The sequence below is a fragment of the Cyprinodon variegatus genome, unplaced genomic scaffold (genome assembly GCF_000732505.1).
Source record: "Cyprinodon variegatus isolate N-32 unplaced genomic scaffold, C_variegatus-1.0 Scaffold1062, whole genome shotgun sequence".
Taxonomy (NCBI): domain Eukaryota; kingdom Metazoa; phylum Chordata; class Actinopteri; order Cyprinodontiformes; family Cyprinodontidae; genus Cyprinodon; species Cyprinodon variegatus.
The window spans coordinates 63,454-81,540 of NW_015151515.1; the positions used below are offsets into that span (position 1 = coordinate 63,454).

The 18,087-nt window shown below is 35.8% G+C and overlaps 1 protein-coding gene across 1 annotated transcript in view; it reads left to right on the top strand.

The window, feature by feature from the left end:
* Nucleotides 1–5,534: 5,534 nt before the first annotated feature.
* The window catches only part of LOC107101171 (sortilin-like), an 18,674-nt gene continuing 6,121 nt past the window's right edge, over nucleotides 5,535–18,087 (top strand). Inside the window, exons 1-11 of the mRNA XM_015399966.1 lie at nucleotides 5,535–6,003; nucleotides 6,193–6,255; nucleotides 7,634–7,707; nucleotides 7,786–7,882; nucleotides 8,822–8,989; nucleotides 9,158–9,231; nucleotides 9,438–9,484; nucleotides 10,170–10,306; nucleotides 10,401–10,484; nucleotides 13,000–13,060; nucleotides 13,816–13,968. Of these exons, the coding sequence (XP_015255452.1) occupies nucleotides 5,746–6,003; nucleotides 6,193–6,255; nucleotides 7,634–7,707; nucleotides 7,786–7,882; nucleotides 8,822–8,989; nucleotides 9,158–9,231; nucleotides 9,438–9,484; nucleotides 10,170–10,306; nucleotides 10,401–10,484; nucleotides 13,000–13,060; nucleotides 13,816–13,968 (1,216 nt within the window). The 5' untranslated portion in view covers nucleotides 5,535–5,745. The remainder of the gene's footprint in view (nucleotides 6,004–6,192; nucleotides 6,256–7,633; nucleotides 7,708–7,785; nucleotides 7,883–8,821; nucleotides 8,990–9,157; nucleotides 9,232–9,437; nucleotides 9,485–10,169; nucleotides 10,307–10,400; nucleotides 10,485–12,999; nucleotides 13,061–13,815; nucleotides 13,969–18,087) is intronic.

The window sequence follows — 18,087 nt, forward strand, 5'->3', positions numbered from 1 at the left end:
TTCCTCTTTCATAAATGAAAAAAAAAATCAAAATAAATAAACATATATCAGATATGGTGAAAAACACATTTGTGAACATTATATTTTAAATCTTTGTATAGATTCACAAATTGACTCTGATATCATGATGCTTCATGTTTCAATGGACAACAATGTGTTTAAGGCTACCTATTTTTCTGTCTGCCAGTGTTTTTAATGGAGAATAAAATGATCACTTTACAAGCTAGTTAGGTAATTGAAACATTTCCTTTCCCCTCTTTACATTTATTTAAAGGCTAATTTATGTGGTCTGCCTTAATGTTGTTTAGTGGTTAGAGCAGTGAGCTTGTGCTCTGAGAAGGTTACAAGTACCCGGTTCTGTTCCACCAGCCTGCACTCTGGGTCCCCGAGCAAGACCCCTGCTCCCCAAGGGGATGGGTTAAATGCAGAGAGTGAATTTCACCATTTTGGGACAATAAAGGGATTTACATTTCACAAGTGTTACTCTTTAACTCTAGAGTTACCATGTGCCTGTTTACTGTATCTCTGTTTATTGCTCTTATTTGCAAGTAAGTTTCGATGCACAACCATGATTGCTAAACTGTTTACCTCTGAAGGGATCTGGTAGGCTCAGCGGAAATGCACAACACAATTTAAAGATTTTCTTTTTAGGTCTATGTTTCATTGGTGGCATTCTAAATGGGCAGAAAATGAGGGACAAGCATTAAATGTAAAAAACAAAATCAGGAATCAGACTCTGTGGAGAAAAAAAAAAGTGAAAACTCATATTAGTGCTTGTTGCCTTCCACTCTTGTAGCGTGTCCTCCCAGTTTGTCCCCAGGGTGATGTTTCCCCCCTGAGGGAGGCGTCCAAAGGGCATCCAAAAAAGATCTCTAAGCCACGTCAGCTGACTCCTTTGACTCCTCCAAGCTTCTCCTAGATGATCAGTTCAGCCGCTTGTATTCAGGAATTATTTATTCCGATCGAGGTCCAGATTTTGTGACCATATAGGTGAGGGTGGGAATATAGACTGCCTAATTGACAGCTTTTTAAAAACTTTTTTTCTTTACTCAACTTTACAATCACATGCTCTGTTATGCTTAACCGAATTATTATGGTGGACAGAATGTTGAAAAGCATTTTTTCCTATTACTACGGAAAATGTATTTTGAAATTCCTTGATGATATTTTATGAAAATCATTTAAAGTGATGTTTTCTGTTTTTGTTGAAGGCACCTGAATACATCCATGGGAATCATGTTGACAGCCGCAGCCTTGAAACTCTACGCCATTGGAACGGCATTTTATGTACTTGTACTTTTTTATGGGATCGCAGACTCTTTCGGGGGGCTCATGTATCCCCAGAACCACCACTACATCCACGGACTGGACCAACAGACACAGAGGCAGATCCCCTCCAGGACCCACCTACAAGGACCGTCTGTGACGAGAAGGATTGGCTCATAGAGACTTATTAATGCTGGACATGTTTGGATCTTTTCTTCATTTTCAAGAGATTGTTGATTGTATGTTTCTTCAGCCACTGTAAAGAAAAATGTGCAGCTATTTTACAGAGAAGTTACAAAGTTATAGCAGCACTACTGAACAATTAGCACTAAAAATAGAATATTTTTGTAGCTGTTTCTGAAATAAAATGTTTTTTAATTTTTGTTTATTGAGTTTGAATTCATCATTATATCTTTATGACCCGTTTTATAAGACAGTAAAAGGAAATCAGACCAAGACCAGGCTTGATCAACTAGTCCTGACAATGTCTGAGCAAAACAGGTCTGAGCAATAGCAGTTTTTTTCTCATACAGAGTGTGTGCCTTTAATTGCCGGTGTGAAAAAAAGCTGTTTGAGATAAAGGACTTGGGAATAGAGAACTTTTTAGATACCTAGAATCTAATTTGGCTTGGATATTTTACTGTTCTCTGAGGTTCAGATTGTCTTTTTCAGGAAGAGGGAAAGTTGAGCATTTGGGAATAAGTGAATGGAGACATTTTGGATGGTGAACCATCCCATGTTGATGAGATAAAGGCATGACACTTCTTTTAAAGAGTTGAGCAGCATGTGTGTACTTTTGTTTTGTTTTTTTTCTCTATGACATTATTAGAAACCAGCACCAACTTGTCCTAATAGTTTGGGTGAGTAAGTCGTTTTTTTTTTTTTTTTTGCTTAAAGGTCAGAGCTATCTTGATCGTGTCAGATCTGACTCAGAGCTATGTTATGTGTTCACACATTTCACATCTCTCATCAAGCCCACAAAAAAAGAAAGTTTGCCTATTCCTAAGAAATAACCATTTAACATTTTCTTGTTGATATTTACATGGGCCATTTTGATCAAAAATACAGTTCCATCTATTTAGACAACTGTCTCATATTTGTTATTTATTTATTTTTTTACAGTGTCCTGTCTGGCAATGTGGCAATAAGAATAACTGTCTTGATGCCAAAAAGAACCCAACAGATTTTACTTTCCCAAGTGAAGCAGGTGCCATAGGGTTTTGCTTGTTTCATCCATATAAATTGCTTTATTATAATTATGCAAGGAGTCTTACAGATTATATGGACACTGCAATGCAAGTAGAACAGAAGAGGAAAAACAGAAAAAAAANGTGTTACCTGAAGATAAGAATATGGGCTTCCTGTATGGAAGTGAATCTGTCTCAGATTTAAATTAAAATGAGGGGTGATTAAAGTACAGTTGAATGTGGCAGGTGTATTTCTATCTCAAATGCTGAATGTGGACCCATCTCTGGGTTTATGGAGAAAAATCTGAAAAAAGGGACATATCCTTGGACAATATTGTTTTAAAGAGATCAGACCATAAATAGACAGAGTGGTTTGAGATTATAAAAAGGCAACAGTAACTTAAATAATCCCTTTTTTGACCAAGGTATACGAAAGTATAATTTCTGACCACACAAGAAACTGTCCTGAAGCATGCTGAGGCATCAAACCATATCGAGTGCCACTTCTGTTCCCTAAGAGAAATGCTATCTGGATCCAGTAGATTAGATTTAGAATGATTCGGAAAAGGATTTACAACACTGACATGCAGCTTATAAACCTGCAGGTACTGTTCAATGTTATCACATACAGATGGACCAAATTCATTGTCCTGTTCTTGAACAATTCTCTATTTCTTTATTGGTTTGTATTCCTCTGTGCTCTGTTCAGCTCTCACCAAGATTTTAAAACAGATTGAAGTCTGTGAACTGAGATGACCCAAAACATCTGTCTAGTTTGACAATTCTGAGTTAACCTGGCCATATCTTTGGGATTGTAGTCTTAGTAAAGGACCTAAGATCAGGTTTTCAGTAGGGATATTTCGATCTGATTATCATATTGAATAGCGATCCGATATTAGCCAAAAAAACTTATATTGTATTTTATGGGCCGGTACCTAAAATTTCTGATCATTTCATGCTGATAGAAACACTCTTCTGTTCAATGTTTCTGTAATATAGGTTATTTTTTACAGGGGTCAGTTGTTCTCATACCTTTTGTTGACTTTTGTTCCCTGTTTTCGTCATATAACTTGACCAAGCCTTTCCTAACATTCTACAGTATAAAATAAGGACAGTTGGAATGATTCTTGCTAATACAGTATCGGGCTAATAGCTGTATCGGTCAATTCCCAAACCAGCAAAAACAGCTTCGTATCTAAGATGAAAAGTTGTATCGGGACATCCCTAGTTTTCTAGAAACAGCCACTACATTTTAATATTCAGTGCAATGTTGCTAAAAGATTCTGTTATGTTTATCTTACGGATGGCAACAGTTAAATCTCCAGTAGAAAAATTTTCCTCTTCCTGCCAGCATCAAAGAGAAATGGGATGTTACATCATTCAGTTACATTTTTCTAAAGGTAAATTTGGAGCAACGCCAATAGTAATACTGGTATTACTAGTGTTGCACTGATACCAGTATCAGGCGGGGCCCCGATCCAGCACTAAAATGGTGGTATCGGTATCAGTGAGTACCGAAAAATAGGACACTGATACCACAAACGTTTATACAACTATTCTCACCTATTCCAGGTAGGCTATAAAAAGTTCCACTGGATTCACTTTGTATTAGTCTTTTTCCTGCTTCACAAAGGTAGGCAGCAGCTTGACAAAGCCAATTGTTTTACATCCAAGTAGTATGCAGTTCTTCATATATATACACACACACACCAATTTCGAACAGATGGTATCGATATGGGCCAATACTGCACAGCCAGGTATCGAATATCGATATCAGGGCCAAAAAATTGCATCAGTGAGACACTAGTTATTACAACAACAAAAAAGATTTTTCTTTATACCATTTTAAAAATTGCACTGACATTTTTTTCAGTGCAAAGTTATGTAATTATGAAATAATATACTCTGATGAGGAATGGTGTAAAGAAATGGCTAGAATTGCATGTTGACATTTACTAAATTTAAATGAAATTTTCATTCAAGAAGTATCTAATTTTATTGGATATCCATGACTGGATGTTTTTTTATATTTATTCAAAGAGGCAAAATTGTTTTCTATGGTTGAATCTCTTTTAAAGGTAAGTTAATCATCTTGCATTTTTCTTCAGGTATGCTTCATCCCTCTGCTTTATCAGATGTCAAAAGCCTTCTTGCTGACGTTGTGTTTCCGCTTCTTAAAGTTTATGACGCAGGAAACGTAACAACGCTCATCTAAGCCAGACATAATGTTCAACTGCCTGTCTTGGCTGGAGATATAAAAAAAAAAATTAGCCAGGGGCAGGACAGCTGCTTTTGTTAATTTCTCACAGAAGATTTCTGCTTGGAAAGAGGTGACTTTAAAAGCACTCCTTGTCTGAACATGTCCTCCTCTTCGTATCTTGTAGGTACATAAACACAAATGAAAGCTTGTTGGTCCAATCTCAAGATCTCTTAAAGTGCTTTGGCACCTGAAGCTCACCTGGTTGAGTCATGAAAAGATTAAAAAAAAACATCAGCTCATGTTTCTACTTGTCCAACATAAGCAGGGGGCATATATAAACATTCTCATTGCTACATTACTTTTTCTTTTTCCCCCCATTAATCTTATTTGCTCCATATATCTTGTCTTACCCAGCCTATGGAGGGATCAGTAACTGTCTGCTGGACGAATGTCAAGTCAGCAAGTTTTTCACATCAGTGTGAATATATATATATATATATATATATATATATATATATTGCAATATTTTAAACCCATATGAATTAATTGCTGGGGCTTATTTAAGTTTTGACCATAAAATATGAGTATAATGAATCTATATAATGCAATTTTTACCTTTATTGGTGATTTTATGAGAACTGCCTGCCATGATTTTAAGGATCTGAGTTGACTCAGACACAACCACAAGCCAAGAGACAGATTAAATGAAGCTTTCTTTAATTAGAGAATATTGACAATAGACCTTCATGAAAGAAAATATTTGAAATACATTTTGAAAGAATTAAAACCTATTAATAAACACACTATTAAAATAAAGGATGTGAAAGACAAGGTTACTCAAAAGTGACCATCAGGCGAGCAAAGATTGGTTTACATCATTTTGTGTTGAAATGTTAATCCTTCCTGTAGGTCACATGGATGCGGGCAGAAGCACCAACTCCCTTAACGCAGCAGTTTATGTTAATGACCCATTGAAACACACCCCACCCCTGCTGGCTGTCAGAGCGCAGCACCTGTAACTGAGCCAGTACCTGCAGGGACACCGGTCACTCTATTTTCCTTCACCTGAGGGGCCCCTGATTCTCTGCTGACATGATCTGGACCTCTGCAGTCCTTGGCGGGATGTGCGTCCTCCAATTTGCAATGCTTCTCAGAGGTGAAGTCAGCAGCAGCAGCAGCCCCTGGGGCAAGACGGTCACTTTCCGCAGGGAACAAAGGCCCCCACGCCCACGGAGGGACACCAGCGGCTCCACGGAATCCTCAAACACCTCTCACGGTCCTGCCTTCACCTCCTGTCGGCTGCCCCTCACCCCGAATGAACACAAGATCCTGGATGATAACACCCAGGAGGTGAGAGTGCTGCTATGTGAAAAAAAAAGTCAACTGTTAATAAGTAATAATTAATTGTTTGGAGTAGAGCTGCAACACAAAAAGAAGGCTGGTTAATGATTAAAATGTATATTTTTAAAGAGGAAAAAGTTAGATTAAGATCTTGTCATAAATGCAAAGGTTAAAGTCTTTTTTGTCTTCTTCTCCTAGACAGGGTTTAATGGTGATGATGGCTCCTATGTTATCCTCACATGGGTGGGTGATGGTACAGGAGTAAGTATCCTACATGGTTTCCTTCATCTTCATGCTGTTTTTCAAAAGCATTCTCTTCTTTTTCTGAAGCAGAACCACTTTATCCTATCAGTTAGATAATAAAATAATCACGCTAGATTAAAGAACATTTTTATGTGCTTTTCACTGGCTAAAAAACAAAAGAATTGCTCCAAACTAAGTCAAGCAGCGACATAGACTAATTAAAACAATTAAAAAATACAAGACTGAAGGAGTAGTAGTAGTAGAGTAAAGAAAATATAAAAAAAGGAAAAATATATATCTGAAATAATTACTAAAGAAGATTTATATATAGCAATGTCAAAAAATACAGTATAAATGACTCATGAATAGTTTTAACTGGGTAAATACAACATTTAAAGGGGAACTTTTTTTTCCCTATACACTTAAAAACACAAACACTTTTAAAAGCAGGTCTGTCACATAGGTCAGACTATTTTTATTTATTTTTTTATTTATTTTTTTACATTCTGGTCACAAAATCTTCTCAAAATTCTTGCTGCTAGATGTTGTAAACATCAACAAAGCTTGTTTTAAAGTCTTAGGTGTGCTTCAGATAATGAAATCTTTAATGTTTTAACATTGTTTTTGAAACTTAAACTTGAGTCAAATATTCATAGCAGTATTAAAATAGTAGTGTTTAAATTAGCTGCTTTCTCTGAGAAAATTTTTTCATGTTTGTATGGAAACAACACACTTGGAGCTCATTTTTATTGGGAAATTAAAAATACTGATATCACAGCTTTGAGTATTACTCGATACCGATACTGAACCGATACAATATAAACATGAATTATACATAATTTTATTACTTTTTTTGAGAAGTGGAGTATTAGAAAATGCTGGATTATGTGATATTACTCAAACAGGGAGCAATAGTGAACAAAATATGAGAACAACTGACCAATGTATTATTAACTATTATCAACTATTAACTATTATTAATTAACAAAGTGCAATGTTTCTATTAGTATGCTAATGAGTTACTACAATAGTTTAGTTTCCCTTTGGGCTTAATAAACTGACACTTAGACAGATTTATTTTGTCATTTTGTATACACAAGTGTATACAAAAGGAAATTTCGTTTAAAACAGCTATAGACAATTTCATTTTTTTTAAGTGAAGCCTTGAAAACAGTAATACATACATATAAAATAGTAATATATAGTCATATAAAGATATGACTGTATAATAATAATAATAACAATAATAATAATAATAATATATAAAAAAATTATATGTTTTTTTATTGAATATCAGGGGTTTTAGATGCAGGCTGATTTATTTGAGTATTCGTTTTTTTGGCTGATATCAGACCAGTTTCTGTAATTCACTCTCATTTTCTCCTACATATGCCAGGTAATCTTGGTACTGTCAACAATCAGTGGTCCACTTGATTCACACCTTACAGGCTCGTCTCGACTTTATCGAAGGTGAGACATATTTTTACCTGCACATCAGTCCTACTCAGAACAGAGCTTTAATAATTTTCCCTTCCATTTTCCCCAAAGCACGGATTATGGCAAAAGTTTTCACGACATCTCTCACCGCATCAACCACACCTTCATCAAAGAGGAGTTTGGAGTCAGTGTTGGACCAGGAAGCTCGGTGAGTAAACAGTGTCCCAGGAGTTTACATGGTTGAAGAAAGTGCTGCTGAACATGGGGTTCTCTGAATTCCTAGCATATGTTTGATAGAAAACAACTTAAGGCTTGGGATGGTTTAAAGTTTGAGATACGAGGAGTCAGACTGAAAGTAGTTTGTTCCTGTTGCAAGTGGTTGAGGATGTGTTGCCACGCAAAAAGTATGAGGACAGCTTCCCCGTTTGCAACTCAACTCTTCCCTCTTAAGTTACCACATATCCATTCGCCACTTTTTCAATATCTTTGTAGAAACCTCATGCTTGCAGTTAGTTCTTCTTTTGGGTGTCTTTTGCTACTGTAAAAAAAAAACAACAAAAAACACAATTTTTGGTGTCCACTTGACCCGTGGATAATTGCAGCTCCCCCAGAGAACCCATAGCTCTATTGAGTGTTATTTTCTTCTTCATGAACTCTAGGGCTGCAAGATTATTTTGCAAATTGATTAATCTGTCGATTATTTTTATGATATGTCGTTTAATAATCGGATAGCCAAAGGTTCCTTGAAATAGAATTTTTTGCTAAATGAAACTAGGTGAAACTAAAACCTTTCCACTTGAGGAGTTGTGGATAGAGCATATTGACAAAAGAAAAAATGTTTTAATCTTAACAATCTTTACAATTTTGGTATAATAAGTGCCCTAAGTGGGTCACTCTGTAAGCTAAAGGCATGTTTAAAAGTCAGATTAATTATTTTAGCCCTAATACACTCAATACCTTTAACAGGTATTGGAGTAGAGAGGGTTAGAAATAAGCATGTGGCATATGTAATGGATTTTTGTTTGTTTATAAAGTGAAATTCCCCCCAAAATACATTGCAGTTTCTCATTGTGATGTAAAATGGGAAGTTTCAAGCTGTGTGCATGTATGCTCAGATATATCTGTTTTTAACTTATTTTCATTGCAGGTGATACTGACTGCAGACACACCAGTAGTGGACCACCCAGGAGGGATCATCTTCACCTCTACAGATGCCGGAGCAACTTTCCACTTAATCCAGCTGCCCTTTCACCTGGCTCAGCCCATCACCTACCACTTTTTCAACCCTGATTACTTGGTGGCCCTCAGCATAGATGTAATCGTTTCAGAATCTTCGCTTCCTGCTCATGTGCTTGTGTTTTTAACTGTGGTTTCCTTGGCTTGGTTTGATATTCTCTGTCGACTCACAGTCAACATGCGAGGTACACATATCGAGAACACACCCTAAAGAGAAAGCAAACAGTTTCTGTTTTCTGACTTGCAGGGCGGTCTCTGGCTCTCTCTGGACTTTGGTGCTAAGTGGACAAAAGTTCATGATGGAGTTTTCTCTTTTCAATGGTGAGCATAAACAGGAAATGGTCTCTCTCCTTGTAGATTACTGAAGGGCTAATATACAAGAGTATTACACGTCATCTGGCAATTAGGAATGAATGTATTTAGGATGTTGCAATATGCAGAAATAGAGCATCCTGTAAAGTATTAAAGGAAGAATATTGTGACATTCCATGTGTTTTTGAAATGTTTTAACTTCCTGTTTCCATCAGGGGAGCAGGCATAAATTTGTTCTTCAGCTACAGCCACGTCGATGCAGGTAAAAAAGCTAGAGGGTATTAAAAGGGGAGTCACAAACAAATATTTTAAATGGGTTTTGTTAGTTTTAAAAGGACAAAAAAAACTTTGCTCAAACCAAAGGTAAAGTGTTATTGAGCAAATGTAAAGATTTAACGATTACATATATTTCATTTAAAAGGTTCATGAGAGTTTAAATGACATTGAATTATAATGCATTAATAATTTAGAATGTAGCAGTAACTTATTGACATTTAAATTATCCTTAAAAAATTTGAGTGATTTTAATATGTTTATTTATTATTTTCTTAACACTTTCTCTTGTACCGTTTGCCAGTTAATAACTATTTTAATAATTTTTGTGACATATCCATTTAACCTTCACATTGCACTGAATGAACAAAAACCAAAACTACACAGTTAACCACAAACACAATCTTCATGATTCCAAAAAAATTAATTAATTCATCTCTAGATTAATTTAAGTTTAAATAAAGTCAAATACAAAATGATACCTCTTATTATTTCACATGAACTATACATTTATAATAATAAGGTTATCAAATAATCATGTAAGAGTTAAAGATTTAGTTCAACTTTATCCAATGATTTTTATGTCTATTTATTAAAATTGTGATTCCACTGTGTTTCCACTACTAATGAGTTCAAACTTACTATTTTGCTTTCTTTTATTCTATTCCTATTAGTTGAAGCAGAAGAAAGAGGGGATTTAGTGTTGAAGAGGACAAAAGATCTTGGAAAGACATTCACCATAATTCATGAAGACATCTTCGGTTTTGGTTACATAGGAGCTTTTCTCTTCTTCTCTGTGATGGAAGATCCTGTAAGATGGGGTTGCATGAAATTATCCTTTAGCACCAAAATTATAAAAATATCCTTCCCTATACATTTTATTTGACATCCTGTTTTGCTTCCAGGGGTCTCCCCGTGTCATGTACTTTTCATCAGACCAAGGAGACACCTTCAGTCAGGCTCTTCTGCCTTCTGCATCTACAGAGCAGGTGAGAAAAACAGAAATATTTGGATTTGTTGCTTTGGGATGTTACGATCAGGAGATTTTGACTGATAGATGTTTTAAACAACTTTATTTTTGGCTCCTTCTAACTATTTATCAAGTGGGGCAATTTGCTTTGGTTCTAGGTTAACATTTGTATGTTTACTCTCTAGTTTGATCCTAATATGTTCATAGCTTATTATGATTCCATTACATGCTAAAAAAGCATGTACAGTCATTCTTCAACTTCGGAAAGAAGTTTTGATAGCTGTCTGAGCGCAGTGCAGGAAGCATATTACATCATATAGAGAGCCTGGGTGCAAATGGGAAGAACCATTTCAATTTCATAAGATCAGCAAGATGATTGGAATGGTAAAGATTAGCAAGCTGTAAAATGTGTTTTTCTTTTAAAGGTGCTCATGCAAATCAGGGCTGGCACAGTCCTTTCTCCTTGAATAACATGAAGTCAGAGACATAACATCAATAGTATACTGGGGGTTAAGTTTTGCTAAAAAAAAAAAAACTTTTAAGATGCTTGTTATCCCCCTAAACACACCTCTTACAAGTGTCTGCACCGTTTGATCTAATTTCTTAAAAAAATATGATCCCCGACTAGAGAGTCTGCTGACAGACCAGGAGATTTGGGAACTGGAGAATTCATGTAGAAGTTCTGTATATAGTAGAAATCCAGCTATTCTGCAACAAAGATCAGGTTTATAAACAGAAGCAAGGCTGTACATAAACACAAAACTGTATTTGTTGCTTGAACAAAGCAAAACAAGTCTTTCACTTCCATGATCATAATTGTATAATGTTTAAGTTGCGATTTGGCCATTTCATTACAGTTATGCTTGAAAGTTTTCATACAGACAGAGAAAAATCATCTGACAGTAAAATAAATGCAAAATGAAAAAGTAATAATAAATAGAAAATCATGACATTGATTCTGAATATATATATATGTATATATATCTCCGGCAGTCAATGGGCGAGAGGCAGGGTACACCCGTGACAGGTCGCCAGCCCATCGCAGGGTAACACAGAGACACACAGGACAAACAGCCATTCGCGCACACACTCACACCTAAGGACAATTTACCTAACAGTCATGTTTTTGGATTTTGGGAAGCCGGTGTACCTGGAGAGAACCCATGCATGCTCAGGGAGAACATGCAAACTCCATGCAGAAAGACCCTGGGCTGGGAAACAAACCCAGAACCTTCTTGCTGCAAGGCAGCAGTGCTACCCACTGCGTCACAGAGCAGCCCATATATGAAACAGTAAATATAAAAAATAAATTAGAATATATTAGAATAACTAGTGTTAATTTATAATTTTCTTTAATGGGAGGGTATGTAAACTTTCTGTTTTGAGGGAATTGACTGCCTAGTGGTTAGGGCATTGCGCATGGAATCCAGAGGTTCTGAGTTCAAGCCCCACTCCCACAGACTGCCAGTCTGGGTCCCTAAGCAAGATCATTGCTCTGTACTTGTGACAGTGTAATGACAACAAAAGCTGAAAAAAAAGAAACTTTCAAGCACAACTATATATTTTCCCCCAAAGCTGTTTTGTTTCACTTTGCTAGCATGTCTCACTACCTGTCTTACTTTAAACGCTGCATTGGTCTGACCAAAACAGACACCTGGTCTTTTTTCATCAGACTCTTGGTTTTTATTACTGACTCACAGTTTTTTAGTTGTGTAGAAGTTGAAAGTGTTTCTATTTTCATGCCTAGTCTGTTGTTGCAGATGGCCCAGGGCTCTGTCCAAAGCATCTTTAGTTAAAGTGCAATCTGTCCTTTCCTCAGTCCTCACATGTGAACTTAGTGAGAGATTTTGCTGCAAATAAAAAAACTCTGGACAATAAACTGTCCCTTGTTACTACATGCTTGTTTAGAAAAAAGGATTGCTAAGTTTGACAACATCATTTTATAACCGAGATCAAATGTGAATTTATTAAATGGACTTTGAAACTGTATATATATTATTGGGTCAAATTGCTTAAATCAATATGTAAGATGAGTTAAGCTGCAAATCTGCTTTGACATGACATTTGCTGTGATGTTCTGGTATACAAGTTAACCATATTAGATAAACTCATATAGACTTAAATGTTGTCCCTTAAGACATAAAAACTATTATTTCACTCTTACTTAATTCATTTTTCTGTTTTTTTCTGATGAAATGGATGAATAAATATCAATATATTCTTTAAAATCTGATTGAATTATATGCTGAAAGTTCTTCCTGCTTTGGTCTTTTTGGCCATTATTTCAACAGGCTAGCTTAAAACAAGAACTGCAACATTTCCTTTTTTCCAGCACTCCCTAAATACACACCTGCCCTAATGAAACTCAGGCCCACACATTATGTTGACACTGCAAACACAGACGTTGTCTCACAATGATTACTCCGTGTTTATGAGGAAGAAATTAAATTAGTCATCAAAAAGAAAACAATCAGCAGTTCTAGATTTTCACACCCTCATGCTGTCTTTCCCTGGATTTGTGTGTGTGTTTGCAGTTTTACTCCATCTTGGATGGGGACAAGGACATGCTGTTCATGCACGTGGACACACCAGGAGGTACAGTAGTGCAGAAACGCACAGGCCATCTCCTTATTTATGTTTTGTTTTTAAATCTGAAAACAGATAACCAAAAAGTAATAAAACAAGCCTGACTTACTGGTATGGCAGCATTTCCTAAAAAATGAGAACGTATAGCCTTCTTATCTGCTTTGCTTTGTGATGGAAAAAGTTGAAAAGAAAGGCCAAACTGGTTCCACTACTTTTCGCTTGCTGACAAATCATCTTACCTTATTTCATACGTATGCATACAACTTCAATTTCTAATGATTTCTTTTTTTTTCAACTTTTTTTCCCTTTTCCTATATTTTTCCCACTCACTCAAACTTTCCCAACTCTTTTTTATCAAAATAACTCATACATATGATCCAGGAGGTTATTTATTGTGAACATAATGGGACATTTGAACTGTAATGATAAATAGGGGAGACATGTGGGCAAAGGGGGCTTTATCTTTTTTTGGATGCGGGGAGGGGGAATTAGGTTGCACTGCAAAAACTGCCAACCTTGTCAGTGGATCAGGGTGTAACCAAAGCAACACACACAAATGCACTTGATGATGTCTATCTTGTCTTTGTCCTTCAAATGTTTGGCCAACACGTGTGCAAGAATCACTCATGCAACATCGGATTGATGACAAATAGCTGCGTCTGTTTTGTGTCTGCTTGTTATTTTCTGCTCTCTCTTAGACATTATTTCTGTATAAAAACTTCAGAATCTACATTCCTGCTATAGTATAATTTTTTTTCTTACAGAAACTTTCTTTGGAACTATGTACACTTCAGATGACCGGGGAATACTGTTCTCCAAGTCGCTGGAGCGACATCTATTTGATGGACAAAGGAAAAGTGATTTTACAAACATTACCTCACTGAGAGGCGTTTATCTAACTAATAAATTAGACATTGGTAAGTGTCTTTATCAATCAGCTCTCCTAACATGATTAATGTGCATAAATACTCTCTTGATATTATTTTTTCACAATGTTTTAAGTATGAACCGTGATATAAAAACAAGGGCTAAAACAATTAATCAAATTAATCATGATTAAGAGATTATTCTAATAATTGTCAACTAATTTGGAAACCAATAATTGTTAACTGGAGTTTAGAAAATGTAAATTATTCCTTCAGGTGACAGATTAACCAACCCTTGACCAGAAATTATACAAACATTGTAAAAAAAAAATAAAAAAATAAATATATATACAGTATAAAAATTTTACATCTAAGATTTAGTTTCACCTGGGTTAATTAATAAAATTCTTCTTTAGGGAACCTTTTGCTATCCGCTTATTAATCAATTAATCAAACAAATAATCAACAGATTAATCGATTTGCAAAATAACCAGTAGTTGCAGCCCTAATAAGAACTACTGTAAGAGTTGATAAAAAAATAAGAAACAGTCTTTGTAAAATATGAATCCTCAAGTTTTAAATCCTTTCCTAGAGTGAGAGTGGAAGTATACTCTATCTATTCAGATATGTGTATTGTCATCATAATTAGAGGTATACAATTGGGATGTCATCAGGGAAAGAAATAGCTCTAGACCTAATCCCTTGTCAGGATTTTTATTTAATTGGGAAGACCAATCTCACATCGTCATCATTGCTTTGATTTGTTTGTATTGAACTTATATCCAGATACAAGACTGTAAAGTAGAGCAGGAATAGATGTATAATGATCCACTAAAAATATTAGTATATTGTCAGAAAAAAGAGACAATTTGTGTTGAACATTTTGTTTATCACATATTCCCCTAATGAGAGTGTTGGGCCAAACCTATTCTGCTAACAGCTCTATGCTGAGTGCAAATAATGAGGGTGACAATGCGCCTTCTTGTCCGTTCACCCTGATGAGGGTCTGTGGAGAGACATTTCTGACCACTTGGGCAAATACTTTCTCAGCATTCTCAGCATCAAGGCTAATGACAGATTAATTTAAGGCTCTTCTGAGGTTATCGCTTCTCTGGCTTTGTATTATGGACCCAAATGGGTCTGGTTTCACATGTTTGCTCATATGCTTTTGATTCTGTTAGCATACATTAGGTGAGTATTTTTAGATCAACAGAAATCTGACTAATTGGGTGCATTATGTTGGGTCCTTTGATTTGGAGCATTGAGTTGAATATTTTTTTAAAAACACCATAGTTGCCTATATTATCATCAGAACTACTCTTTATTGCACATTTAGTAAATAATTTCCCTAAAAAGGTGTACAGTCTTTCATTATTTTTTGCTGGAGAGGTCAATAGACCCTGTCTCCTCTTTTGTAAATCCTTTATTTTTTAACATGCAGTGAGGATTTAGTCTTGCTCAATAACTCCGAAGTTTCCATAGTTATTTGGCCACAAAACAAGCACAGATTCAAACATGTTTGCCACCACCTGAGGCCTGTACCAAGAAAAAGGGGGTTAGGCAAAGGGCGTAGGTTTAACTTCAACTTTGGTAGGGACACTATTGGTCTGATGTCATTGGTCAAATGCAAAAATATGCATGCTCGCTTTTTTATGCTTGACCTGAAAATCAGGGTGTATTTTGTTTGAAGAGAAAAGCAGCATTTCTTGCTACAGTTGTACAAATTTTATAGGTGCTACACACACTAGATGCTGTTTATCAGTGTTTAAGGCATCATCGGCTCTGATAAATGAGGAATTATGACTTTTTTCCACTTTGAAAAGGTTTGCATTTGAAATTACCAGCGAATAAGACAGAAAGTAAATCTGTGCCTATTTAACAAAATATGTCTGTTATATGTGGATTTATACTGTTTCTCTTTTGAAGATATACAAATGTGCAGAGGTAAAACCCACTTTTATCTTTCAAATATTCTCTCTGTATCATGAAACAAAGTAAAATAATAGATTCAAGGGACACTAAATAAATTTATAGTATTTACATGATCACTGGAACTGACACTGAGCATTTAGAATATTAAATTCACTCTACAGGTCATCTAGGCTGTAGTTACTCTATTTAACCCATATCATGTATTTTATCTTGGGATGAAACAATTCATCGGAATAATTAATTATTGAAATGTCAACAAATTTAGTAATCAATTAATCGTTAACTGGAGTATAGAGACTCTAAAACATGTTTTTAGCTCACAGAGCGACCCACTTAAAGCAGGAATTATACCAAAATGGTAAAAAAAAATATATATAAAAAAAAAAATGTTCTCCTCTCACAATATTCTCCATCCAGACTGCTGGAACAAAGCTGTATTGTAAAATATAAACATGTTATTCACATCTAATTGTTGGTAGGGACAAGTAGGTAGGTCCAAAATTTTGGTAGGGACATGTCCCTATGGTCCCTATGCAAACCTACGCCCATTGGTTAGCCAGATAACTTCCACCTTAACCCTGACTTTGTGGTACTATCAAGCTGAATTCCGACTTAATGAGGCTAGTTACCATGGTAACGTACTCTTAAAGCAAGCTAGCTTTCAGGATTGATCTGAATCCTAGAAAACAATCCACCCAGCAGCCAATCAGCTGTTTTGGAAGCAATGATATGTCCTTTCAATGAAGACCAGAACAGTATAACTGAGAAGGGAAAATTTATACTGAAGCTGCAGCACCGATGGGGGATTTACGGCAAACCGACAAGTAAAAAAACAAAAATAAAAAATAAAATACTGGGATTAGTAGGGTTACTGGGAAATGGAACATTTATCAAACAGAGAAGAGAGTTTATATGAGATTCAAAATCCTCCAAATTTTTCTTTAGGATGAAAAGATATTGAGGTATTTCTGTACATATCGGGCCTCATTTGAGGACTATCACTATTTTAAAAGCAGAGTTGATTTTTACCTTTTGTCCTGCTGAGTTCTGACACAGCTCAAAATCAGGATGATTTCATTCAGATAATCCACTTCTTGTATTAATATGATGCAATTGTGGCATCAACTGTCAGCTTTATGGTAGCCCAAACATTACTGAATTAAAAAGTCAAACTAACCAAATTAAATTATCTTTCTGTGTTTTATTTTTATCTGCTGCCAAGACCTCTTCAATCCAGAGGGGCATGCAATCAATATGCAGTACAGAGACTGGTATGCAGGCTGTCTTAAATGACACTAATGTGTAACATACGCATTTCTTTGGTGTCTCTTTCATGCAGCCACTCTAACTGACTTTTCACAGAGACTTTTTTTTTGGATTGAGTTAGCGAGTTGATAACCACCGCTGATCCAGATTGCCACTGTGATTGATTGGTCAAACTGGATAGACTGGATGTAATCCTGAGCTCGCTTTGTGGTACAGGCCTGTCATTTAAGGTCTTTGTATTGATGCACAGTGTTAGTTCTTTTACCAAAACCACAATTACAAACATCCCATTTCCAGATGTCGTTCGGTTTATTTAGATAAAGGTTTGCCATTTAAAGAATTTTATCTCCTTACATCATTCCAATCCTTTCAAGCAAGCCATCCTTATCTGGCCTTTTTCTATTTGTAGTGTAGTGAACACTATCAGTTCACAAGCAATCTGGAGCTATTAAGACTCGATTTATTTTTTTAAGTGTCCCAGGGCATTGCACTGAATAAACCTGTTGAGCTTTCGTTTCTGGGAACTCTGGCAATTGGATCGTCTGGCTACTCGGAAACATTTCAAATGGCAAGACTTTTTTCCATTTGTGAATGCTATTTTAGAGGTATAATTGTGGATGCCAACAATTTGGAAAGGAGACTTACAAAAAAAGTCGCCCTTCTCTGAGATTATTTTTAACGCAATTTCTCCAAGTAAGACAGACAGCCTCATCTTTAAAAAGCCACTTTTGCTTTCTGATAATCATTTAATAAGAAACATCTGGATTATACTTATAGCCTTCATTGTAAAGAGTGTAATGTTTTCTATGAAAACGTTGAGGTACAGTATTATGCACTTCATCTGAATTTGTTTTTTTTGGTCTATTTCAAGACCTGGAAATGTATCAGGAAAAGATCCTTCCTTCCTTCCTTCCTTCCTTCCTTCCTTCCTTCCTTCCTTCCTTCCTTCCTTCCTTCCTTCCTTCCACTGTT